Source organism: Rhinoraja longicauda, chromosome 33, assembly GCF_053455715.1.
Source record: "Rhinoraja longicauda isolate Sanriku21f chromosome 33, sRhiLon1.1, whole genome shotgun sequence".
Classification (NCBI taxonomy): Eukaryota; Metazoa; Chordata; class Chondrichthyes; order Rajiformes; family Arhynchobatidae; genus Rhinoraja; species Rhinoraja longicauda.
Window position 1 is genome coordinate 14724034 of NC_135985.1, and position 26673 is coordinate 14750706.

The window sequence follows — 26673 nt, forward strand, 5'->3', positions numbered from 1 at the left end:
TAACACGCTGTAGCAATTAATGCGCAATCTAGTTAAGCAATTGTAATCAGTCAGAGTGACTGATCCAACACTGCATCCTATACTTTAAAAATAAATCAGGATTCAGGGAGTCAGACTCTATTGGCATTTCATTTTTCTTTAACATTTATTATCTGTGATAATTAAAAGTGTGAGTTTACACATTTCTGACAAAGCTTGGTCTTCTGCACAACTCTGGGTTAGCTAAAAGAGGTTGGAGAGAACATTTCCATATTTTATTCCCTTATTGGGTCACCATCAACTGCTCAAGAGTAATTAAGTTTGGGCAATAAATATTGACCTTGATGACAACACTCGTGTCTTATGGAAGAGTAAAAGGAATAATTTGTTGAGGCTTGAACCCTTCATGCAGCAGATCCTCTTCCCTGAGTGATATTTTAAGAACAAAAATAAGAGTTCATCATTTGCCTCCACCATTTGCTACAGCATTCAATAATATCAAGGTTAGACTTTTACAGCAAGACCACTCCCTTGCACCGCTCCCAAGACCATATACTTTGAATCGCTAATACCCAAAATCTGTTTACTTCTGCTGTGAATATAATCAATTACTAAACCTCAACACTTCTTGAGATTCACTATCCTCTGGGTGAAGAAAGTCCTTCTCATTTCAGTCCTCAATAACCTATCCTTTTGTGACTGCAAACTGCTTCGGGCACATCAGTAAGATGATACATCACTCATGCATCTACCCCGTTAAGCCCTACATTTCTTTTTACTGTCCCAGGGAGATCACTCCTCATTCTGCTAAGTGCCAATTTGACTAAAATAACACAGAAAATCTTTACATGTCTGCATTCTTGTTACTGGTCAACAATAATTTTAAAGTGAAAACAGGGAACTATAAAATGTTATAGTTCTTAAAATTTATTTTAAAAATTAGCTGTCTATTCAAGTGTTTCTACACATTAATTCTCGGCAATTCATAATGTGTGGTGAAGAGGGCCCTTCAATTACATAAAGCAAATAAAGTATTAAGCACAACCCAACAAGAACATGATGCACTAATAACAGGCTTGATGTGAATGTACCTTGTTTGCAGAAGCTGCTGTAAGCACAAATGTAGCGAAAACAGGGAGCGGATATTTGGTATTACAAGGCCAACATTCAATGGTTGCCCCCATTGGCAGGCAAAAGAGAGGTACTGATGCAGGCAAAGGAAAAGATTCATAATCTTCTTCTGGATACCTACATATTAAACCTGTAATAGACAAAAGACAGTCAGAATTCATTTTGTTTAATCACTACACCGCGACGCTGCTCAGGCTAGAACTTGCAGCTCTTAAACTTTATACACCTTATAGAGCAGCATTACATCTCTGCTTTTGTATTCCAGTCCTCTTGATATAAATGCTAGCATTGAATTTACCGATTCGACTTGCAAAATAACTTTTTGTGAGTCCTGCACCAGCACTCCCAAGTCCCTTTGCACCTCCGATTTCTGGATTCTCTCTCCATCTAGGGTTCTCTCTCCATTTATTCTTATTACCAAAATGCACGACTCCACACTTTGCTATAATGAATTTCAACTGCCACTTCTCTGCCCACTCTCCTAACCTGTCCAAGTCCTTCAGCAGAGTTCTTGCTTCCTGTACACTGCCTGCCCCACCACCTATCTTAGCATCATCTGCAAACTTGGCCACAAAGCCTTCAATCCCCTTATCCAAATCATTAATATACAACGTGAAGAGAAGCGGCCCCTGCATTGACCCTTGCGGAACTCCACTTGTCACTGGCAGCCAACCTGAAAAAATGCCTTTTATTCCAACTCTTTGCCTTCTGCCATCGAGCCAATCCCTATCCATGCTAGTATCTTCTTGTTTAATACCATGGACTCTCATCCTCCCTAACTGCCTGACATGCGGCACCTCATCAAAGACCTTCTGAAAAGCTAGGTAAACAACATCTACAGCCTCCCCTCTGTCTGTCCTGCTATTAACTTCCTCAAAGAACTCCAGCAGATTTGTTAGGCAAGATCTTCCCTTCACAAAACCATGCTGACTTCAGTCTATTTCATCGTTTTTAAATTCTAAATGTTCATACAAATGTTACACACTTCCTTTGATCCACCCCTATTCTTGTTTATAACCACAAATGTTAACACTTTGATCTCATCATAGATTCGACACCTACCAGCGTTGTAAGCTATAGTGTTGGTCTTGGCCAAAGACTTCTTGTAGCATAAATATACTGCTGATCCCCACTGGAACAGAAAATTTAAATAAATCACTTAATTACACATACTTGATTACACACACCAATGTTCACCAAAACTGTCATGGTTTACAAGGAAAATTGTTGATTCAAACCAGTATAGCAACTGGAGCAGCTACCTCACCGCTCCATTGACCCGGGATACATCTTTACCTCCAGGGTATGAGTGGGGTAAGCACATTCTTTCTGTGACCCTGCAGGGTCCCTCCAGTTACTCTGATTTCCCCCTACATCAGAAATTGGTAGATTGATTGGCAGCTATAAATTGCCTCTTGCATGTGGGTGAGCGGTATTGTCATGGAGTGGTTGATGGAATGCCGGGAAAATAGGCCGTAGAAAAAGGGTCAGGGAATTGCCCAATTAGCCCATACAGATTTGATGCGTTAAAATGCATTCTATGCTGTAAGGAAATATGAAAATATGAAATACAGGAACATATTACAAAGCAACAGATTTGTATACATTTTGAAAACATGCTTCAATTGCAAGTTGTCCCTGCTTCAGACAATCTAAATGAGATGCTAAAACATCTCATTCATAAAAACATTACTTATTATTTGGGATAGTATATTCATTTCTTCTAACAATAAGCCATTCTTTGGAATGGATTACATTCTAGATGGTGGGGTTTAGAAGATCGTTGTAAATCAGAAAGGAGAATGCAGAATCAAAGGTAACAAGAAAATACTGATAAATGGTCAGGTGCATGAATCCTCTCTGTGGCCTTGAAATATACTTTGGTACTCTAGTTTACCAGGGGAAGGCAACACGCCTTAAGGCTTTCCAGCTTTACAAAAAAGATTGGCCTTATATGCTCAAAAATATCCTGTTATTTATCGTCTTAAAGAAATAATAACTTGGATCATAGAGTATGTTTTTTGAATGGTTTCAAAAACTGATCAAAAACATATGGTGTCTGTGATATTTTAATTCACTCAATGGCAGAGGAAGACAGGCCCATATTATTTGAAGGATGTAACATTACAGGCCAGAGGAATTTGTCAATTTCAAAATGGCCCTAAGATTTCACTTCAGCTTAATGGGAAGGCTTTCAGATTCAATGTTTGACAAATCTAGCAACTTTGCTCTAATGCTTATACACTGTGAAATGCTGCAAACTGGCAGGTGCTGTGTGCTAAGACTTGCACTGACCATGGGTGAAGCCACTACATGTGTTCTGTGGGGAAGGGCCACAGTTTCGGGACCTGCCATTTCATACAAATTAGTTGAAATATGTGTCAAAACCTCCGTGAACCAGGGATTTTACGGTGGTAAGTGAATGATAACTGACGACGCACACTAACCTTGAAATGGGAATATATACCTTGTATGAAAATAACAACTTGGATGTGCTTCGCTCTGTTCTTTAGATTTTTTTAAATAAAATATATCTTGATATAAAATAATTACTCAACATGTTACATAATTACACAACTGCTTTTGAAGCAATATTTCACACAATTTTGCATCTGGAGTCTAAAATTATATTTTCATAAATTAACATTTTTAACAGATTAACTGGTGCTACAATTGGATTACAACGATTGTCTCTCTGCTATCTTGCCAAATTGTCATAGGCCAACATCGTTATAAACCTAATTACAGTCTGAATGTTATCTATGGGGGAGGCAAAAGAGAAAAATAAGGAAATATTACAAGGCAAAAGGCTATCTCCAGAGAATAGATCCAAGAATCAAATACCTGGACCACACAGCACTGGTTTACCCCCTATTCACTGAGTAGCCTAGCTCTGAAGTTCTAATTAATTTTAACATTTTGCATTCTTCAACAAAGAGATTTCAACAACAAGAATGATGAGGAAGACAATATTAATTTTTAAACCTCAAGTTATAGAAACATAGAAAATAGGTGCTACTCTCTTGCAAGAGTAGGCCATTCGGCCCTTCGAGCCAGCACCGCCATTCATTGTGATCATGGCTGATTGTCCCCAATCAATACCCCGTGCCTGCCTTCTCCCCATATCCCTTGATTCCACTAGCCCCTAGAGCTCTAATTAACTCTCTCTTAAATCCATCCAGTGATTTGGCTTCCACAGCCCTCTGTGGCAGAGAAATCCACTAATTCACAACTCTCTGAGTGAAAAAGTTTTTTCTCACCTCAGTTTTAAATGGCCTCCCCTTTATTCTAGGACCGTGGTTCTGGAGGGGGATTCAATATGATCATGGCTGACCTTCCAAAATCAGTATCCCGTTTCTGCTTTCTCCCCATATCCATTGATTCTCTAACTCTCTCTTGAATACATCATTATTATCCAATGTGCTTCAAATTTGCTGTTTAAATTCTTATATGAAATTAGACGTATCAGTTTCTGCACAACAAATCATATTTACAGTAAACGTTATATCAGAACATAACCATGGAATGGAATACTTTATTGTCACATGTAACAAGGCACAGTGAAATGTTTTGCTTGCAATCCTCAGGTATGCAAATAGTCGCCACATATGACATTGACAATGTAACAAAGTACCCCTGCCGGCTCCTCCTTTGTTCTCCACCCTCCCCTCCTGCTGTAACCATAACATTAATTTAAAATTGGTGTTTTTGTTAATAATAGTTTTCCTGCGGGATAGACAAAATACATCATCCTGTAGCTTATTTCAACAACTACTGATTATACCTACATACTTGATTATATCTCATCTTAAAGTTACAAAACAATGTCAAATGCTCTCTTTTGACACAGTCCTGTGTTGAATAACAATGTCTATCCTATTAGTTACTTTCCACAAACTAAGTGAAGACATATACATTTCTTACATGCCTTATGCTACACTAAAATACTACTAGTAACATTCTGGTATTGACCTGCTTGTTCTTGCATCCAGACAGAATATTGTTGCTCTCAACTCCATTTAAGATTCTAAATATACTGTTAGGCTGATGCTAGTTGATGGTGATGGAATACTGCGCTGTTGAAAGTCCATTTCCTTGTGTAACTCATTAAATGTTCTTTGCTTGCTCTAGCAATTGAGTTGCACAATAAGAGCAGGAGTTTTCTATGTGCCCAAAACCTGGTAATTTAATCTTTATTTAATCTTAATCTAAAGTAATCTCAATTTAATAATTTAATGTTTTGATAATCCTAATTATTGTCAACTGTTACTTGATTTCCTATGAAGCAAACACTAAATTTCAAAGTAATATGTATAGAAAGGAACTGCAGATGCTGGTTTATACTGAAGATACACACAAAGTGCTGGAGTAACATAGTGAGTCAGGCAGCATCTCTGTAGAAAAAGAATGGGTGTTGTTTCAGGTCGGGTCTGAATAAGGGTCCTGACTCAAAACATCGATCTTTCTTCTCCAGAGATGCTGCCTGATCCACTGAGTTACTTCAGCACTTTGTGTCTATCTTCTATTTCAAAGTAATATTTTGTTTGTGAAAAGTTTTGAGAATCAAACTTTTTTTCTGCTATTTGGTAAAACCGTGACAATTTAATAAGCAAAAAACAATCTGCTGGAGGACCCTTCTTCAGACAGGAAATGTCATTTATTAATTTCCCTCCACAGATGCGGCCTGGCACCTTCCCTTCCTTCAGCAGTGTGTTTTCTAAATAAGCTTCCAACATCTGCAATCTCTTGTGTCTGGCAGTTCAATATCGTATTGAACTCATTTTATCAAATTTTCAAACAGCAGTGGCTGGGGATAGGCAATAAGAGCCGTATCTCGAGCTTATCGCATTCATTCTATTATTGTGGAGCCATTTAAAAAAAACTCCAATTACTTTGGCCTATATATGGGTTCCTTCAAAGTCATGTCAGAAGGCAGTTAGGGAACTCACTATTTACAAATGAAATCCTGATTAAATAATAAACAACAATACACCTTAAAGATTGTTCAGAATCATAATCATACTTTATTAGCCAAGTATGTTTTGCAGAATTACTGCAAGGGTACAAAATACCAATCATTTCTCAATTTTACTTTCAATATTTAAAAACCGTGGGCTTCCTTCTACACTTACTACTCTGTTTAAACACAAATGCTTTTGACCTCAGCATTAAATATAGATGTGGCTATAACATCGAGGAGAACTCATCTGCATTTAGACTATGTAACAAATCTTGTCTTAAGAGTTACCCAAAAGTAAGTTGATGACCTTACCATGCTGCTGTTTAAATTTTTGTCCACCCTGCAGAAAGTATGTGGCGGCGTCTCGCCTTTACTTGGAACAATTATACAAATATCAGTAACAGCCAGGGAATTCTGGGCTATGTTTTCTGGTGCCCGTCGATATGTGATATAGATTCGTTGAGATGAAGTGCCACCACTGATGATAGCAGGTCGGCCATAAGGTGTGGTTTGAATGATTTGGCATCCATGCTTCAGTCTCTCTTTCCATTCGTATAAAACACTAGAAAACAATACAAGTAGATTAACTGCTATTAATTGGTAATTATCACATGATAAATAAATTAGATGCTAGCTGAGCTGCTTCTATCTAAATCAGAAATTAGGAGGTTGCTAATAAACTCCATTGCTCTTAAAATGAAAATGAGTTGTGATATTACATATTCATAAAAATAACTAGATTAATCAATGAAAGGCATTTTCCTTTGTAATCAGATGGACAATTTTGGTGTACAACGCTACAGATTCTGTAAATCATAAACAAAAGTACAGAAGACTGGAACTGCTCAGAAGGTCAAGTAGCATCAGTGGAATGAGAAACAGAGTTGACTTTCAATCAAATACCATTCATCACAACTGGAAAAGTTAGAGGTCAAGCATGTTTTAAGTTGCAGAGGGGGAGGGTGAAGAGAGCTTGTCGTATGGTGCAGATCAAAATGGTGAAAGTAATAGTTATTTTAAAAATAGCAGTTGGAAGATAAATGATATGGAGCTGAACGAAAACGTACACACTGAAGCAAGGATACAGATTCATCTATGAGAGAAAAAAGAGGATTTACATGAAATTGTTAAATTTGATATTATGAGTTGCAAAAAGCTTTGTTGCAAAATGAGCTGTGAATCTTGAACTTACACTGGGCATTACCAATATTGGAGGCCAAGGACAGAGAGATCAGAGTGGGAGTGGGATGGAGAATTAAAATGACAGGCACATGTGTAAAGTGTTTTTTGGGTTATTTTTGATATTTGTTCTAGATTTAGACTGTTCTCAAAGAACAATTTACTAATTTAAGAAATATATCTTTTAATACACAATTATAATTATCCTCACAATTATAATTAGAACAGCCCTGATCTAAATGACAGGCACAGCAGACTCCAGGAACTGAACAATCTATTCCTAGTGTTCACTACATTTTGATGTTGAAACAGAATATTGTGTATGCATTTGTTTTAGTAGTAGTTGAAGTTAACAGAGTTCTGTTAGGGGTGTTCAGTGCCTGAATTTTATTTGACACCATAGCCCTATAATCTTGCTGCTCTTACCATTAAAAAAACCTTTCATTTCTCAGGCTTGAAGTTTAATAAAACATGAAATTATGTATATTTTCAGTTCCTGGCATAGAAAGATTGTTGTATCCAACATTCCTTTCACAACACCAATTTGCTCTCGCTAGATGGTCAAGATCTATTGATGAGGCAATTGCAATAAATACCTTGAGATTCCTATATTTGAAATGGGTTAGAAAGTTTCAGTTTAGGGGACAAATGAGGGTGTGCAATAAATGCTGGTATTGCCCATAATGTCTACAAACTGTGAACAAATACATTTTTAATATATAGTAAATGTCTTGATTTTCTTATTAGATTCATTAGATACAATACTATATTCATGCACCCTAATGATGACGAAATATTGCAGAAGGTACAAAATGTATTCACTAGAATGACAGTGGAAGAGGTTTTGCCCATAAGAAATAGCTGATTAGGCTAAATATATTTGTCAGTACTAACTAAACCCAAGCCAGTTTACCTATGTAATTTTGAATAAATTTAATCGACAAGTGGGTATGTAATTATAAACATTCTCTCCTCTGCAGCTGACATAGTGTAAAATCTCCATCTTCAAGAAACTGCTCATGGGTGGATGAATTCAGTAGAACATTAGTGAGAATAGTATGGAGAGAATCAGGGTCCCTTGATACAGGAAATAGAAATGTGATTCTGGTGCAATGGAACACATGATCTGAAATAGAAAATCTTGATGTATACCTCAAATGATCAGCTCCATTTGATAATTGAATGCCCAAAACTGACAATAGTATAAAAGCGATCCACGCTTTGGTTCTTTAACCTTCCAACCCTAAAGTTGAATAACAAGTAATCTAAACTCCTACAATGACTGCCCAACCTCGGTAACATACAACTGAAGTTGGTCAAAGCCAAATTGGTAGTTAGAACCATCATCATGACACAAAATAAAAATAAAATAGGGATATGTTGACACCTCAAAGGAATTATGAAATCTATCAACCAGGGATGTAATAAAAATCATAAGAATTATTCTATATCCATGGTGCATCCATGGAGCCCTGGGTGCAACCTGCATTAGTAGTAGGATTTGGTGTGAGAACTAAAAGCCTGAGCATTTTAAAACATGTTGTTGTCAGTTAATGTGAAGGGAACTTGTACTCCAAACTTGTTCATGAATATAGAATATGCCAAAGGTTCAGAAGCATGGAATATTACACAATTCAGTATAGCTTTTAAATATATCTATTTGAAAAAATTTAACAAGCTGCACATATCACTGAAATGAATGTCAAGTACAAAGATGAAAGCCATACACTATCTGATATATTGCAATCTGAATTAATGTTAATTTTAGTCACATACCCTAGATCAGTCAGAGGTGGCTTATCTCTACCTCTTTTGTAGCATAAAAAAATTTGAGGACCCATCAAACTTCCATTATTGAGATCAGCTGATAATCCAGTTTGAGTAGTTTCAACACATGTATACCCTTGAGGAACTTCCTCTCCCAATGATTTCACAATGACAGTTACATCTGTAATGGGTGTTTTCGGTTTAGCTAATTTATGGCAGTTGTCATTAAACTGTATCTCCTCTTCAAGCGGCTTTGATGCACTAGTCATGCCTGCGACCACAAAATAGTCGGCGACACGAGGACCTTTGTCTTCCATCATGACTGATCACCTGAAAAGAAAGAACATGAAGATTATGCAAATTGCAATGTTTCACAGCAGACATGCAAACACTACCTTTTTATACCACAGATAATTGAACTTTTTTTTAGAGAAAATGTATTTGTGGCTTCCCTGCCAGGTAAGCTTTCAGGAAACAAATCCAATTCAACTACAAGAGGGAGGGATAATAGAAGAAGCGTGTAACATTTATTTCACAATTCTAGTAATAGCAGTCGAAAGACTCTGCTGACAAGATAATGGGAGGCCTGAAGGAATCATTTTCTTTGCACAGTTTAATGTTGACAACTTAACCAATTGTAAGTGACAGTTACAGTGCTTTTCAAATTTTGGTTGTTTAATATTCCATTTATTGTGCAAAACTATGGACACAAAACAGTCACAAAACAAACTGCTGGAAGATAGACACAAAAAGCTGGAATAACACAGGCAGCATTCTTCAGAAGAAGGGTCTAGACCCGAAACATCACCCATCCCTCTCTCCAGAGCTGCTGCCTGTCCCCCGCTGAGTTACTCCAGCTTTTTGTGTCTATCTTCGGTTTAAACCAGCATATGTAAACATAGCACAAAAAGTAAGGAAATTTGTGTTTGGTAGATTATTTCTTTGTTGTAACAATGCTTCTTGGCAATAAATCTTATACCGTTGGAAAGCCTGTTTATTTCCCTTTTAAATGGTGCGACATTTGTAAGGAACATGCATTTGTGGGATGAGCAGCAGAGCTGAGTATATGGGTTGCGCCCATGAAAAATTTGCCAAATCTTCTCTGCCAATGCCAAACAGCTTATTCTGCCATTGACTCTTGTTCGGTGTTGTTTGGTGGATTGGATGATTGAAGTCTGAAGAAACAAGACATATTGGCAATTTAACAATTTATTCATTTAATAAACAGGAGCCACAGTAGCGTGTGGAAGAACCATACACAGCCATAACAGCCTGGCACCTCCTCCTCATGCTGGTCACCAGCCTGGTCACACACTGTTGTGGGATGGCATCCCATTCTTGTCAGCACCTGGGGGTACCAGAAGCTCAAAACAAGAGTCAATAGCAACAGCAGAATAAGCTGTTTGGCATTGGCAGAGAAGATTTGGCAAATTTTTCATGGGCGCAACCCATATACTCAGCTCTGCTGCTCATCCCACAAATGCATGTTCCTTACAAATGTGGCACCATTTAAAAGGGAAATAAACAGGCTTTCCAAAGGTATAAGATTTATTGCCAAGAAGCATTGTTACAACAAAGAAATAATCTACCAAACACAAATTTCCTTACTTTTTGTGCTATGTTTAGTTCCTTCTTACACAAACTGCTGGAGGAACTCACTGGATCAGGAAAATGGACAGATGATGTTTCAGGTCAGGACACATACTGGTCATTCTGTATGTGAATTAACCAAGAGTGTTAATGAACTACTCTAGCTCTTAGTCCAATGTGAAACAATATAGTTCCATGAATATAAATAAATTGCTCATTGCAAAATGTGAATGGACTTGTGACATTAAGTTCAAAATGTAAATAGATTGTAGTGTGTAGCATGGTAGGGGAATTGGCTAATACCTAATCAGTTTTAAAAAGTTAAACATCACAGAAGGAAAAAAAAAAATGATGGTTAACGGGCAGAAGTTGAGGTTTGAGGAGAAATTAACGGGAAGCAATTTCAACATAATAGGCAAGAAATTTAGGTAAACGGATTTACAACTTTGAAGTCACAAGACACAAGTGAGAAAGTCTAGGACTAGAGGTCATAGGTCCAGAATTAAAGGACATTCTTTTAGGAAAGAGATGAGGAGAAATTTCAGAGGGTGGGGAATCTGTGGAATTCAGTCAGTGGATATTTTTATGGCAGAGATAGATAGATAGATTCTTGATTAGTACAGGTGTCAGAGGTTATGGGGTGAAGGCAGGAGAATGGGGTTAGGGGGGAGAGATATGTCAGCCATGATTGAATGGCGGAGTAGACTTGGTGGGCAGATGGCCTAATTCTACTCCTATCACTTTTGACATTATGACCGTAAGACAAATACTCTGCGCATAGTAACATTGATTACACAAAGCTACTTTATGCAAAATCGCATTGGCTGTGGCTTGGAGAAAAATCCACTCCTTTTCAAGCATGTCTTGGGCAGAAGTGGACTCCAAGTAGGGTCCAGTGGCAGAGCTCATGTGAAATAGGGTCCAGCAGAATTAAACTAGGGAATCTACCCTCTGTCATTTTATGCCAAACAAACCTTTATCTGAATGGGAATTCCATTCCTAGAGTTTAGTAAGAAATATTCAGTTAACTAATTTTATTCTTGTTATGTTAATGTTTTAAAATGTTTTCAAGCAAAAAACAAACAATTGTTTAAATATATTTAAACCAAATTTACTAGCCTTAACATTTCTCTGCATTATTGGTGAAAGGTACAAAGCCTTTACAAACTTTGCAGGAGCAAGGCTCATCCATATGCCATCCAAAACCCTAATGTTTCTGATGCCTTATTGCCAACATTCATATCGGCAGGGCCAGTTCACCAAACCTTCTGCATCCACAAGAACACTAGCATGTCAGACAATAGTAGTAGTAATAGGCCACTCAGCCCCTTAAGCCTGCCCTACCATTCAATATGATTATGATTAATCTGTCGCAGACTTCATAAGGTCATAAGGAATTGGAGTAAAATTAGGCCATTCGGACCATCAAGTCTACTCCTCAATTCAATCATGGCTGATCTCTCTCCCTCCTCACCACATTCTCCTGCCTTCTCTCCATAACCTTCCCATATTAAGTTGACAATCCTCTGATCCATCACTAGCCTTCACGACTTTATTCATTCTAGTCTTTCATTTAATATTTTCCTTGACTGCCTTTGTTAAACATTGGTGGTTAGTCTTTCTCCTGGGATCTCTCTAATTGGGTTTACATTTCTGATGAGTGTTATGAACTGTTTAAATATCTCTCACTGCTCATCTACTGACTTACCCCTTATTTACCCACTCCATTCCAGACAATTCTCCATTCATACCATTCCAATTGCCCATATTAATGGTGAGAAAATTGCTTATGGACTTGGATATAGATCCTCAAATTGTATCCAAAATTCTACTATATTGTGATCACTAATCCTTTGGGTGTCCTTAAACACAACATATTTTATTAATCCTACTTCATCACACATAACCAAATCTAAAATAGCCTGTACCTGGTTAGGTTCAACATGCTATCCTAAAAAACAATTCCTGACGCACTCCATAAATTCATCTTCCAGCCCTGTAAAGAGCAAGCAGACAGAACCTGGATGGTGTGCCGATTGATTGGGCCTATTACTGCATGTTCCATGTTTAGTCACTTGGCTTGTTTATAATCAGTGTTGTGCAAGATACAAAATAAGTACTGCACTTTTGAGAGACAGCTTAATGTGTAGTTAAAGCGCAGGATTATTGTAGTGTTCTTAAATTGTCAGCTCATTAAGGTCATCAATTCCGTCACTCTCGTTCTGAGGTAAACATTTCTCCCAACAGCACATGGATGGACTGGAATGTACTGAGAATACAACTGCTACACAGTCAATGAGTTCACCAGAATATATTTCTACATCGCACAGACTATTTCAAGGTCATAAATTTACAAAGCAGATGAATGACCTCGGGTTGAGGATTTACCCAAGCATGCCTGCTATTCTATGTTCCTTTTAGTTAGTAATTCAGCTGAATACATGTCTGAATGAAAATCAGCATTTACTTTATTAAGGCAATTGGCACAATGTCCCACTGAGGTGAAGGACGCACTGCCCTTTCTCTACATTTAACAGGTGCATGACAGTTGCACGGAAAAGTATCTATAACCGTCCCTTTATGCAACCCGTCAATAAATGTTTCTGGAAATAGTTATATAGAAAGGTCAATTACATTTGTTGGAGTCCTAGAGCTATACAGAACAGAAACGGGCCATTGGGACCACTATGTCTATGCCAACTTCTGTCTACTATGCCTTGCCAATTCAAAAGCTTGTAGATATTTTTTAAAGGCTACTTTCATCACCTTCTGAGGCATTGTGTTGCATATTTTATCTATCCCCTGGGTACAAAATCTTCCTCAGATACCCGATGAACCCATTACTCCTCACCTTAAACCTCTGCCCTCTGGTCTTAGATACTTTTTCCATAGGGAAAGGTTGCTTAGAATCCACCTTATACACACCTCTCATAATTTTGCACACCTCTCACAGAACTGACATCCCGACTAAATGAGATACTTAAATGAGACTCTACTTGCGCTCTCAGTCAGACACGAGGAAAAATACCATTGCTCTCTCTTTCTCCTCTCTCCCTCCAACAAAGCAGAAAAATTACTTTCAGTGCCTCAGTCAATATTTCTCCTTCAATAAACTGATCAACCATACATTATTGAATAGACAGTTATGGGAACTGCTGTATCACCACAGATGCAACATTTTATAACTATTTAATTGACTGTAAGTGCTTTTGGATATTCTGAATGGGCCATGATTGTCTTAAACATATAGAGAAGGGTTGCTTTTCAGATTAGAGGCCTGTGACAGGCAGTGTGTCACAGGGATTGGTGCTGCATCCTCTGTTGTTTGCCGTATATATTAATGACTGTGTATAGTCATTTGAATATAGGCTTTTGTTTCTTCATATAGGCAGAATTAAACAAAACTGCAAAATCCCACTGAAAGGTGAAGCTGCAAACCAATAATCATCCTGTGAAGTTGTCTGCACAGAAGCTGAAGTTAGAACTGTATAAGAACCACACAAAATAAAAATGATGTACAACTCTCATGTCTGGTTTCAATCATGCTTTCAAAACATTTCAACATTTATCACGCAGGTTGGAAATCTGTGCTCAAGTGTTAAACAAATACTTGGAGGTCTCCAGACAATACAATCAAGGCTGATCCAATTTTGGCTAGCCCTGCATTCTCCTTTCTAGCTGAAATTTCTGAACATATTCAAGATGGTTATTGATAATGTCTCTTCCTCAACAGCTCTCTTGGGTAAAGAATTCCGGAGAGTCAGAATCCTCAAAGAAAAAAAATCCTTCTCAAGTCTTAATACAAATAATTGAGAATTATTCATTTTTCTTCAAGGTTTCAAAAGTATAGAAATGATATGAAAATATATGAATCCGCAGCAGGGGCATGCCGCTTGGCTCCTCAAGACTGTTCTCAGACCATGGCTGTTCACAGACCAGTCTGAAGAAGGGTCTCGACCCGAAACGTCACCCATCCCTTCTCTCCTGAGATGCTGCCTGACCTCTATGTCTATGCCAACCTCTCACTGCCTGAGTTACTCCAGCATTTTGTGAATAAATACCTTCGATTTGTACCAGCATCTGCAGTTATTTTCTTACACTAATTATAACCTAAGCTCTGCATTCTCTTCTACCTGATGTAACCTTTTAAACCTTCTTACTTATTTAATATTTATTTACCTCTTCAATTATTCAATTCAATGGTATCTTATTGCCACATGTACCGAGGTACAGTGAAATTCCCTTTTTGCAGACAGTTCAGTGTTAATACCACTATACATAAGCACAATCTTAGTTAAGTTCAAGTGTATAGGAATAGTACACTGAGACAGTTTTAAAGAGTTGCCATGCTTTGGCACCATTCTTCGCGATTCAAGTAATAAATGTTGTGTTCTTAACTTGGCCATAAAGGCCTGATGTCCTGGCTGCGTTGCAGGGTTGGCATGGCCAAGTGCAATTGTTGATGTCCTCTACCATTGCTCCATCACTTCATGCCGATGCAAGCCGCATACAATCCACGTGATCAGCCTCTTGGAGTGCACCTATCCAATCAAGCCCCAGGCTGCTGCAGAGCTTTCAGCGGCCCACTCCTCCAATGCCTCGAACCGGATACATCAAGCCATTGTCCCTCGCCTTACCCAGCTGCCATTCAGTCTTCATACCCAGAGAGCACCACCCACATCTGACCTTTTAGCATCTAGAGCATTTTTGAGGGTGCGGAAATTAAGAACTCAATCCGTTTACCAGCGTCCACCGCCATTGACATCTTGAATGGAATGAGCTGCTTGAGGAGGTAGTTGAGGCAGGTACCATAACAATATTTAAGACATTTGGACAGATACATGGATAGGAAAGGTTTGAGGGATATGGGCCAAACGAGGACAGGTAGGACCAGCTTAGACAGGGCATCTTGTTCGGCATGGGCAAGTTGGGCCAAAGGGCCTGTTCCCGTCCAGTAGGACTCATCCTTTTGTGGGATCATCCTGTGCGCTGCGGCCTCGCCCTTCAGGGACTGTCAAAACGATCCCAGGGTCAGGGCCTCACCCGATGGTTTATTGCACGGTGACGGCTCTCTGCCACCGCTCCTGCTCTTATCCCTACAATATTCAAAGTGCTTCCACAGCCATTTGAGGAAACCTTTACCATGATCTTCAGGAGAGAAATTTGCCCCATCTGTCTTAAATTGGTGACCTCTTAATTTTCGTGAACCCTAGATTCTTGTGGGAGAATTGCTAGATGCTCCCACAAGAGGAAATATCCACTCTACATCCCATCCTCTGGACCTCGCATAATATTGCATGCTTTGATCAAGACCCATCTGTGAGCCTATACCAAGATTTTTTGAAGGTGGCAGCTGTGGAGATAATAGATGTCACCTTCCAGAATGTGTGGAATTTTACAACAGCTTCTGCCAGATTGTAAAGTAGCAAATGTAAACTCACTATTTAAACAGTGAGAGAAAGAGAACAAAAATGGAAGGACATTACTGAAACCTATACCCAAATGCTGACAGGAATTCAGATTGACCAAAGTCGATATGGATTTTTGAACAGAATATCAATTCCAGATAAAATTCAGTAATTTAAAAAAAAGACATTTAATGTATTAGTGGTAAGTGGTACCATGGTAAAAGACTGATATGATCTTAATGAATCATACAAAGGGTTGAATGCTGTACTCTTCCCTCTATTTCTTACTTCTGCTTGATCAAGGACAAAGGATGAGGGAAAGGTCAAAGAGATGGTTGAGAAAGCAAGGAGGCAGCAGTAAGCAAAGACAGATCTCTGTTGAGCTCATCCATATGTGAATATAATCATGTGTGCATAAGCACTTGCGTAGGTGCATGAGCTTGGGCATGCATGCAAAGTCTGGTGTCCAATTGCCAATGTGTATTTCCATGGGATCAATGCTTAACAGGGTGAAGACCTCAAGACAGCTGGCATGTAACAGCTGTTCCATATTAAATGAAGTCATGCACAAATAACCCACTCCATAATATGAACTTTGGTACCTGGAAAGTCAGCTCCCTCATGCACTGTCCTAATTGTATCTGACCTGTGAAGAGCTTGGAGACTCTCACTGACAATAGCTTTGGTGCTCTGACTGAGACACTACAAGGGAGAAATTGTTAGCTCAATTAACAAATTATTGATACACTACTTCCTGGAAGACCTAACAGAAGCTGAAAGCCTTTCTTCATGGAGTGGGTTTGCTATCTAATCCCACTGTAACATCTCCATCAATCACTGGCATCGAAGCAACAGAAACAATAGAAATGCTGCTACAAGAAACTCAACATTGTTAGTGTGAAGGACAGTGTGAAGGACAGTGCAAAGATAGCTTTTCTTAGATATTATCTCACAGACAACCATCTAGAGCCATGAAATGCCATAGCATCAGGAGTGTTCAGAAGTCTCTCTGTTAAGAGATTCATTGGTTCTTGACTGGAAAACATCACAACATGCTTCGATGAGAATCATCAGGAAATCCAGCAATTTTTTAAACCGCAAACACATTGTGTTCCTGGATTGAACGTTCTACCGCACCTCAAGGGAAAAGAAACAGCTGTACAGGTAACTGAACATCAAGATCCATCAAAAAAACATCTGGCCTAGAGAACAGATGGCGAGTAAAATGAGCACAGGAGATCCAGAGATTTGCTGACAACCTTGACAAGGTCATCTCTGGCCAATTGCTCAATGCTCCACCCCATTAAGCGCAAAGAACAAAAATAAACTTACCAAGACAGACAAGCAATTAGCAGCAATACTTCAAAGAATACCACAACCAAAACTCTGATGTTCATCCATGTATTCTTTACTCTACTCCATGGCTAAATATTTGGTTCACTCTTGCTGCCACCTTTGAAACACCCAGAAAATCTAAAATACTTTATTCCTACAACAAGATGGTAAACCTGCTGAAGTTCTGAATTGTAGCAGACAGGAACTTAGTCTCAACTTCTTAATGTCGTCTAAGGAAACGTGTAAAATGCCAGTGGACACCAGAGCTGCCATTATCATGTCCACCTTCAAGAAAAGAGATGGGCAAATCCATCTGCAAAAGCTGCCAAGGATTCTCCCCATTGTTTGGCACATTTCTCCTCAAATTGCAACGTATTTGTCATTATTACCACTAGCAGCAGAATTGGAAAATTCTGGGTGCCTTCTATGGAACCCTTAAATACACCTTGTTTCCAAAGGTGATGGCTATCGTTTCTTAAGGTTATCTATCTAAGCAGTAGCTGGCAATGTTAGCGGAGCTTTCAGTTGATAAATCCAAACAATGTTTGGATTGTGAAAGCATCATGTCTATCAAATCAAAATCTAACAATGGACATAAAATCATTTCTTACCCTGATAGAATTTTGAAGATCACCTCGATATTTAACAGCTTTTCTGGATTCGTAGTGGAAATGACAAATGCACTTTCTATGAATGTATAGAGTATAGTAAGGAGCACCAGTGTTGAGAATTTTCATGGAATTTTATTGATGGGGACAGTTGGGGAAATTATTGAGACTGCGGGGAATGATAAGTAGGGTGGGCCTAAAATTGTCGCGCTATTGTGTACCGTTTTCGCTGCATTTGCGGATGAAAACGGCGCAAACAAACATACGGGACAAACAAACATATACGGGGGAACAAACATACAGGGACAGGGAAACAAACAAGATGAGAGTTTTAGTAATATATATAGATTTTAAGGCAGTAAACACACATCCAAAACCAGAAAGGTTTTAATTATGTCAAAACACTTCCTGATCTGCTGTTATCTTGCACAATATACAGAGCTCACTTCCATTTTTGTAAAAAGCAACCATCTTTCCACATTCGTAAGGGGACTAAACAGATGATGCAATTGTTAGCAAATGGCGAGTAATATCAAAAGATAATAATACTTGCACGGTTAAATTCTCAAGGCATATGCACAATAATTGAAATAAACTAATTTATTGCTCAATTAAATCATGTGAACAATTCCTTAAGCTAGTTCCTTAACTACTCAATCTATTTTTCACCTCCTTGCCACATCTTTTTAATCTGTTCATTTCCAAATTGTGGGCTTTTGATTAACCAACAGCTATTTTACTGGTTTGCAAATTAACCACACTAGATTTGAATGCAAACCTCTGAAAAGCTTCTAGAAAGTACAAAGAAAGTAGCAAAGAAAAAGTCATAATGCATTCACTGAAATTGAATTGAAATGCATTGATTGTAGTTAGAGCAAATTATAGTGATTAATGCTTTCAAGTAAATTGAAGCTTATTGTTTGTAATATTGTTTCTTAGACTCCTTTAAATATTATTTAATGTACTTGCATTATCCATGTCGGCACACCTCTCTATTACCGAATAATAGTTATTTACATGTCATGGTTATTAGTGAGTTACCATATCTGTGTTTTTTTCCTCCTACCATCTGTGCATTAGGTCAATCAACAAGAATTGCTGAGTGTCCACATGACCAAAGTTTAGTATAATTGGAACGGGTGAATAAACACCAAGAAAAACCAGGACCAGATGGATGAAACATCCAAGAGACTGGGAAAATAATTAATTGCAAACACATGGCACAAAGGCACTCTTGGATTGGGAACCCCAAACTCCTCAAGGGAAATACAACAACTCTACGAGCACCTGAAGTCTAACAGAAAAATTCTGACCTAATGAACAGACGGCGGGTTTAGCAACACACTAATCCCATGACCAGCATAGATTCCTCAACACTATCAAATCCATCAATGGCAAAAACACCCTAGGGCCCAACCCAATGACAGACAAGAGCAAAGATGATCGAGATGCTATCGGCATTCACTGGAAGGAACAGTTCTCAAGAATCCTCAGCTGTGTCTCTGGCCTTGACATGAGCACCCTTGACTTAATTCAATGGCAAATTATCCAATCCAGCCTTGACATCCCCCTGATCAAAAAGGAATCAAGAAGATCATTTGTCAACCAATATACAAGAGCTTTGGAGCAGATAGTTTGAAGGCTTGCTATAGGAATTCACAACCTCATTTTGCCATGTCTGGAAAAAGCACAACATGCTTGTGTAATTCAGAGAGGCCACAATTGTGACCAACCAGAAAGGAGACAAATTAGTTGGAGGACCAACAGTGGGGTCTTCTGGCTGCCTGCCACAGGGAACATCATTCCCAGTGGCTGAATTACCCTGTGGAATCTGTCAACCTAGAGGCTCTATAGACAGCATCTTGATTATGCGACAACTCAGAGAGAAATGCAGGAAACAACATTAAGCAAAATACATTTGACTTTTTTGTAACCATGCTGAATGACTTCAGAGATCCTTAAAATTACGCAAGGTTTTTATATCATTTCCAGCTTGCAGCACATGCTACCACATTCCTATCATTCATGCAGTAAATTCAGTATTGCTTTAATTTGAGCAAAATAAATGTGCTGGAGGAACATCTGTGCAGGGAATGGACAGACAAAGTTTTGGTCTGAAGAAAGGTCCTGACCCGAAACCTCATCTGTCCATTCCCTGGAATACTCTGTGGATTCCAGCAACTGCAGTATATTTAATATGCTTCTACAACAGGACAATATTCAAAACTGTTCAGTGGGAACCTAATCAATCACAACATACAATCAGAGTCATACAGCACAGAAACTGGCCCTACCATATCCATGCTGTCAGTCAAGTACCCATTTATACTAATCTCTTCCACCACACTTGGTTCGTTACTCTAACTTGGCACTTTTAACTACTTGAGCAAATGGTTCTTAAAATGTTCAGAGTATCTGCCTTCACATCTTCTCAGGCAGTCCATTTGATGTCGGAACTAACCTCATTGAAGAAAATCTTCCTCAAGTCCCCTCTAAACCTATTACTCTTCATCTTAAACACACTTTCTTCTGTTTGGAGACACTTCAATTCAGACTACAAATACAAACTGCATGTCATACGTTTCCTTTCTGCCCCCAACTGACACTATTTCTTCTCCATCAAATCCACCTACTGCCTTGCTCGGCTTCCTCTTATATTTGCTTTACAGCCAAACACTCTCTGCAAATTCCTAGCTCTCCAAATAGCAACGTGGTCGATCTCGCTATGAAACCTCTACAGCCCACCTCTACCAGACATACTCTTGCTCTCCATCCTCGCTGATCAACTTCTGCTGCCAAATCTACATATATAAGCTTTTTCCTTTCATAAGCCTCATCCACTAAGTTGCATTAGTTCTATAAAATACACTATCTGCTGAATAACTGATATATGCTAATGTAATGTATGCTAATGTTGGGAACGTCTTAATAAAGTCCACGCATACGCGTGCGCGCGAGTCCTTCTTCTCGAAATCACATCTCCAAATATGGCGGCAGTGGTGGGATTTAAAAGATCATTTTTTCCCACAACCCGAGGGTCCCCGGCAAGGACAGTCGACAGCTAACGATTAGCGAAGGTGTCAAGCGCCGAGGGACAGCTGTGGAAAAGGAATAAAGGCGAGTAAAAGCAATTCCAGCCACGTCAATGACCGGAGCGCGTCTACTACTGCAAGTCAACACGCGAAGCAAGGCAGCCATGTCAATGACCCGAGCGCGTCTACTGCCACTCCTACCGCGACCAGGCGTTGGAGCAACAGCTGGCGAATACTGAAAGAGAAGCACCTACAGAAGAAAAAACATCAACAAAGCAAGTAGGAAAAAAGGATATGGATAATGGACAAGTGATCAGTAAGGCGGACAAACCGCTCAGGGCGAACTGTGCGGACGCCAAAGCATCTCAGCGACTTTGTTGCATATTGATTTGTCGGTGTCAACTGACATGTTTTGGATTGTCAGTTCGTATTATTGATAGTTCATAATTTAGAAGTTCATAATTGTTATTGTAATGGGGATTTTTTTTTACAACATTCGCTGTTTATCTGACAGTTTTACTCTTTTGAAAAAAGGGGGGATGTTGTGATATATGCTAATGTAATGAACCTTTTCTCTACTACCTTTCCTCTTGCCAAAGAAATACTCTGTGATTTACTAGGCTTAATCTTCAATCTAGCCCATTTAAGATTATCACAGGCATAAAACATTCACCTGGATGCATCATGAATATTCCACTTCATCCAATCCTTTCATAGTATGGCGATTGCATTTAATACTGAGAAAGTTAAAATCTTTATTCACTGCAACCCTGTGATGCATTTATATATCTGCTCCTTTATCTCCTGTTGACTTTGGGTAGTCTGAAGTATAATCGCAGCAAAGTGACTGTCCATATTTTATTTCTAATATCTACTCATGTGGCCCCTTTGTCAATAATGTAATGGTGATGGTCTCCTTTGACAATAATGGAATTTCCACTCCCCATCATACCCTAAGTTTTATTCCCTGGAATGCAAAGATGTAAATCCTATCCTTCTTTCAACCATGTCTTAATGAATATAACAGTATCATATTCCATGGGCTGATCAATATTCTACATTCATCTGCCTTACCAGTCAGGCTCCTTGTATTAAAATAGATGCAATTTAGCCTTCCAATTCTTCTGTATGCCTTCCTAGTTACCTGCTCTACCTGCATTTTAACTTATAGGACACCAGGGCCTCTTAAAACTTCAGCATTCATTTGTTTCAAATCATTTAAAAAATATTGTTTTGTCTTTCTGCAAAGTGGATAGCCACAAATTACACTCAATTTGCCAAACTTCTGCCTGCTCATTTAAACCCTTTTAGTGTCTTTTTGTATTCATGCATATTCATATGTCCCAACATATCTTTGATGTGTCAACAAATTTGACAATACACTTAAACCCTAATTGAAAAAAATTGTTAGGCCCTGACAATTTTACTGCAATGACCCACTTACCTCTACTGTCCATTTTCTGCCAGCTAACCAATAGAATAATCATGCTTATGATATTTCCCTCAATAACACGATTTACATAGTAAACTTTTATAAGGCATCATATCATATGCTATTTGGAAATGTTAATACACAATAACTTGTGATCCCACCTTTATTCTTCCTTTTTAGCTACTGTACATTACCAAAGAACTTTAAAAATGGTGCCTCACACAATATCTCTTACATAAAACTATGCTGTCTTGCATTATGAATTTCTTAGTGTATTATGACTTCTTTAGAAACAGACTGATGAACAACAAATTTTACTCTGAGCAAAACCCCTTTACCTTTTTTCAGTTGAAGTGTTACATTTATTGTTTTCTAAACCACTGACTCTGTGAAGACTTAAAAAAAAAACAAGGATTGCGCCATTTGGACCAACGCACTTGACAGCTTTTGGTCCGATTCATTTGAGCAAAAGTGATTGTTTTGAGTTCCTTTCTTTTTTTGCCCCTTAATTCAACTATTTTGGTATACTTTAGCATGTTTCGCTATGAAGATTGCAGTTTAAAAAAATACTCTTATATTGTAAAAGGTAGTTTTGGAAAATAAATGTTTAGGAATTTGCACTTCTTACGTTTGTTCTTTGTCCCCAAATACCTGTTGGTCAATAGCACAGCTACAAAAGTAAACAGTGCAGGTCACTAGCCTCAATAAACAAATTATGTCTGCCTAAGATTAGTCCTTTTCACTAAAAAATGTCCCTATTATGGTGTATGAAAATTGCTTTGATACTAATTTGTAACGCAAATTGAGAATTATTTCCAACCCTACAGAAGCGTTAATTCTCTGGAGTCAGAGACCACCAATCGTGGGTATTCTAGACCAGAATCCACAGAAATCTGCTTAAAACAAGTAATGTTGAATCAAGAAAAATCTAATATTTCTGAAGTGAAGTGTTAAATGTTTCTAGACTAAGGTAGGACAAATTTACGTTAATTAAAAGTGTGACCTCACACCTCCACTGACATTGGTTCAATCCTGATCTCACGTGTGGTCCATGTGGAGCTCTTCCCTCTAACCACTTGTACTTCCTTCAGGTACCATGAATTCTTTCCACATCTAAAAGACATGCTGGTCAGCAGGTTAATTGGTCACTGAAAATTATCTTTTGTATTTGGTTAATAGGACAAATCTGTGGTTGTTGATGGACAAAGAGGGAATGGGTCATTGGGGAAATAAGTGGGGGAATGTGATTGATGGAATTGCTCCAAAAGATGATGGAGATTCAAAGGACCAAATGGCTCCTATATCAAAAGGAAATATGACAAAGTAAGGGAGTGAGCATTATTAACAAAGCCAGAGAGGGCTGAATGGCTTCATTCTATGCATTTTATTTGATGTCTTTCAGTTATCTAAAATTACAGATTTGCTGAGTAACTCACAAACTAGGTTTGAGTTTGCAATAAAGTTGTACTCTGTGCAGTGCCAAATCCAAACAGTTCAAAACCAATTCCACTTGGGCTTAAACCAATGCTATCAGTTTTGTAACAAGCATAAACCTGTAACCATTTTATAATGAAGCTTTGATTGGTACCTAGCTATACAAATAAGGCAAAGCTGATATTTCTGCAGACACCATACAACCCCATAAAAGGAGATTTCAGAACCACTGGGGACATCACAGTATCCAGATGCTTAATTATAATTTTTTACTTAAAAACAGTAGCGTAATCACAGTTGCTTTTAACATTGATATACTCTTTGTGAAAATGATCACATAATTGGAATGGAGTGGTTTCCAGAGCTCGTGGAGGTTTAGTAGTATGGCAGAAAGTTTCCTAAGATAGAGCAACATAAACAGAGACAAAAAGTCAGGCAAATTATCAATCACACCACCTGGAAACCAATCACGCTAGCACAGGGAATTGAACACCTGCTTATCTGGCTCTCCTGCAGCAATTCTACACTCATACGGGATCTAAAACTAAATTAGAACTCCACTGGGAAGTACTGCAATAGAGTTAAAGTGTCTTAGGAAATACTGTTTACGAACAGAGAGGCATAACTGATCAACAATAGTGAACATAACTCAGCGTTCAATTCAATTCATATCTTGTTTCAGAATTTCCAACTTATGCATCAGCCAGCTAAATTCTTCACATTTGTAGTGTTGACCACATAGCTGCAAAGTCAATGCAGAAACTTAATTTAAGAATATTTAATTCTTCAAATATTATCCCATTTTATTCCTAAAGTGATGAAGTCACAGAAGACAACACGTTGGGAGTATTAAAATATCTTGCCCAATTATCTCAACTACACAACTACAAAATTGTCATCATATCCAAATTCCAGGTATTTTACACATCAACGCAGAAACACAAAAGTGTTTTACGACTGGAGATTATTTATGGATGGCGTTATGAGTGTGGAATCCTAGTTGTTTCCCAAATTACACAGTAAGTGTCTAAGGCATAAATATGAGCCAACTTCTCAAAGTTTAATCCTCAATAGTAGGTGAATTAGCTAACAACCATTGAACACCATACAGAACATTTGGATAAATAGCCCAATATGAAAGCGACAGATTTTAAATTGCCTAAAGGCTCCTTTACAGAAAATAATGTGCAATGAAAATTTGCAATAATTCTTTTAACAATATCCCACTTTGAAACAAAAAAAACATGCAGCAGTGTTGGGAATTAGGTTTCCTGAACCATCTGCCAATTAGCAGGCATGATATCAGAAAGGTGAAGCCAGGTTTTTAAATGAAGCTTTCAAATCTTGATTAAATGGTCATGGTTTATACTTTATACATTAGACCAGTCACTAGGATTTTACACAGCTTGCTGTCCAGAACCAGGGGCCACAGTCTTAGAATAAAGGGGAGGCCATTTAAAACTTAGGTGAGAAAAAGCTTTTTCACCCGGAGAATTGTGAATTTGTGGAATTCTCTGCCACAGAGGGCAGTGGAAGCCAAATCACTGGATGGATTTAACAGAAAGTTAGATAGAGCTCTAGGGGTTGGTGGAATCAAGGGATATGGGGAGAAGGCAGGCACGGGGTATTGATTGGGGACGATCAGCCATGATCACAATGAATGGCAGTGCTGGCTTGAAGGGCCGAAGGCCTCCTCCTGCACCTATTTTCTATGTTTCTATGTAACAGCAAGAGTAGTATCCAAATTTGTAACTTGTTATCCACTGAATCAGGCAATTCAAATGTATACTTTATGAAAATTCTCAACCTTGCACTGCAACAAGAAGTTCTTTTTTCCAACCACAACAATCCCATGCTTTGAGTACACAATACAATTGCTCCTTTCGTGAACAAATCTCACATTATTTAATCTGAATGAACTTCAACTCCATTGAAAAACAACTCTGAACATTTCCCATACTTACATTTTAAAGTGATTGATTTTGACTATTTAAAAATGTGCAATTCTTAAAGCAACAAAAAAAAAAGACTACAAAGTCTTGAAATTTGAAACAAAAACAGAAAACATTGTGAGTACTCAGCAAGTCAGACAACATCTCTGAAGATAGAAACAGAGTTAATAATCTAGGCTAAACAATTCATCAGAACTGTTGAGAATCCACTGACCTAAAATGTTAACTCTATCTTCCTCTCCACAAACAATTCCTAACCCATTTACGTGACAGTTAATAGCATTTCTTTCTTTCCATTTATTCCAGCAGAACATTGCTTCATGCAACAAGATTGACATTGCTCCCACACAACTTCAACATACAGTACTTTGTAAAAAAGTTTGTTTATGTTTGAGCCAAAGTGCCTGGTGACATCTGCACTGGCAATATCAAAATGAAGATCTATGGAGCCAATGTCAAATCCCCATGGGACCCTTAGAAAGTCCCTGTTGACAAATGCATGCCGAAATGACTGAACTAAACTGGATATCTAAAAATCACATTAATGTGACTCATATCTAATTCCTGCTGGAACTTCTCTATATAAGTGTTATTATGGCGAGTCCGGAAACTTGTTGGTTGTAGAAGAAGTTTATTGCAGCCGCAATATTCGAATACAGAGTTAAACAACAAGGTAAAGGACAACCATCAAAAACTTACTGTCTTCTTCGAAGACTTCGCCGAACTAACTATTTCGGGCGCCAAACGCGCACATGACATCGCTGGCCAATCAGCGATGTCGCTCCCTGGACCAATCCCCATGGTCGCGTTCACACGTGACCTCGCTGGCCAATCCGAGGGTTCGACGACCTGGACCATTCTCTATG

General features: G+C 38.4%; 1 protein-coding gene across 9 annotated transcripts in view; it reads right to left on the bottom strand.

The window, feature by feature from the left end:
• The window catches only part of dennd4a (DENN/MADD domain containing 4A), a 103018-nt gene that overhangs the window by 70024 nt on the left and 6321 nt on the right, over nt 1–26673 (bottom strand). For all 9 annotated transcript variants that reach the window (XM_078427439.1, XM_078427437.1, XM_078427436.1 and 6 more), the window contains exons 2-5: nt 9026–9346; nt 6383–6632; nt 2173–2242; nt 1071–1240 (exon numbers count right to left, since the gene is read on the bottom strand). In XM_078427439.1, the coding sequence (XP_078283565.1) occupies nt 1071–1240; nt 2173–2242; nt 6383–6632; nt 9026–9336 (801 nt within the window). In that variant the 5' untranslated portion in view covers nt 9337–9346. The remainder of the gene's footprint in view (nt 1–1070; nt 1241–2172; nt 2243–6382; nt 6633–9025; nt 9347–26673) is intronic.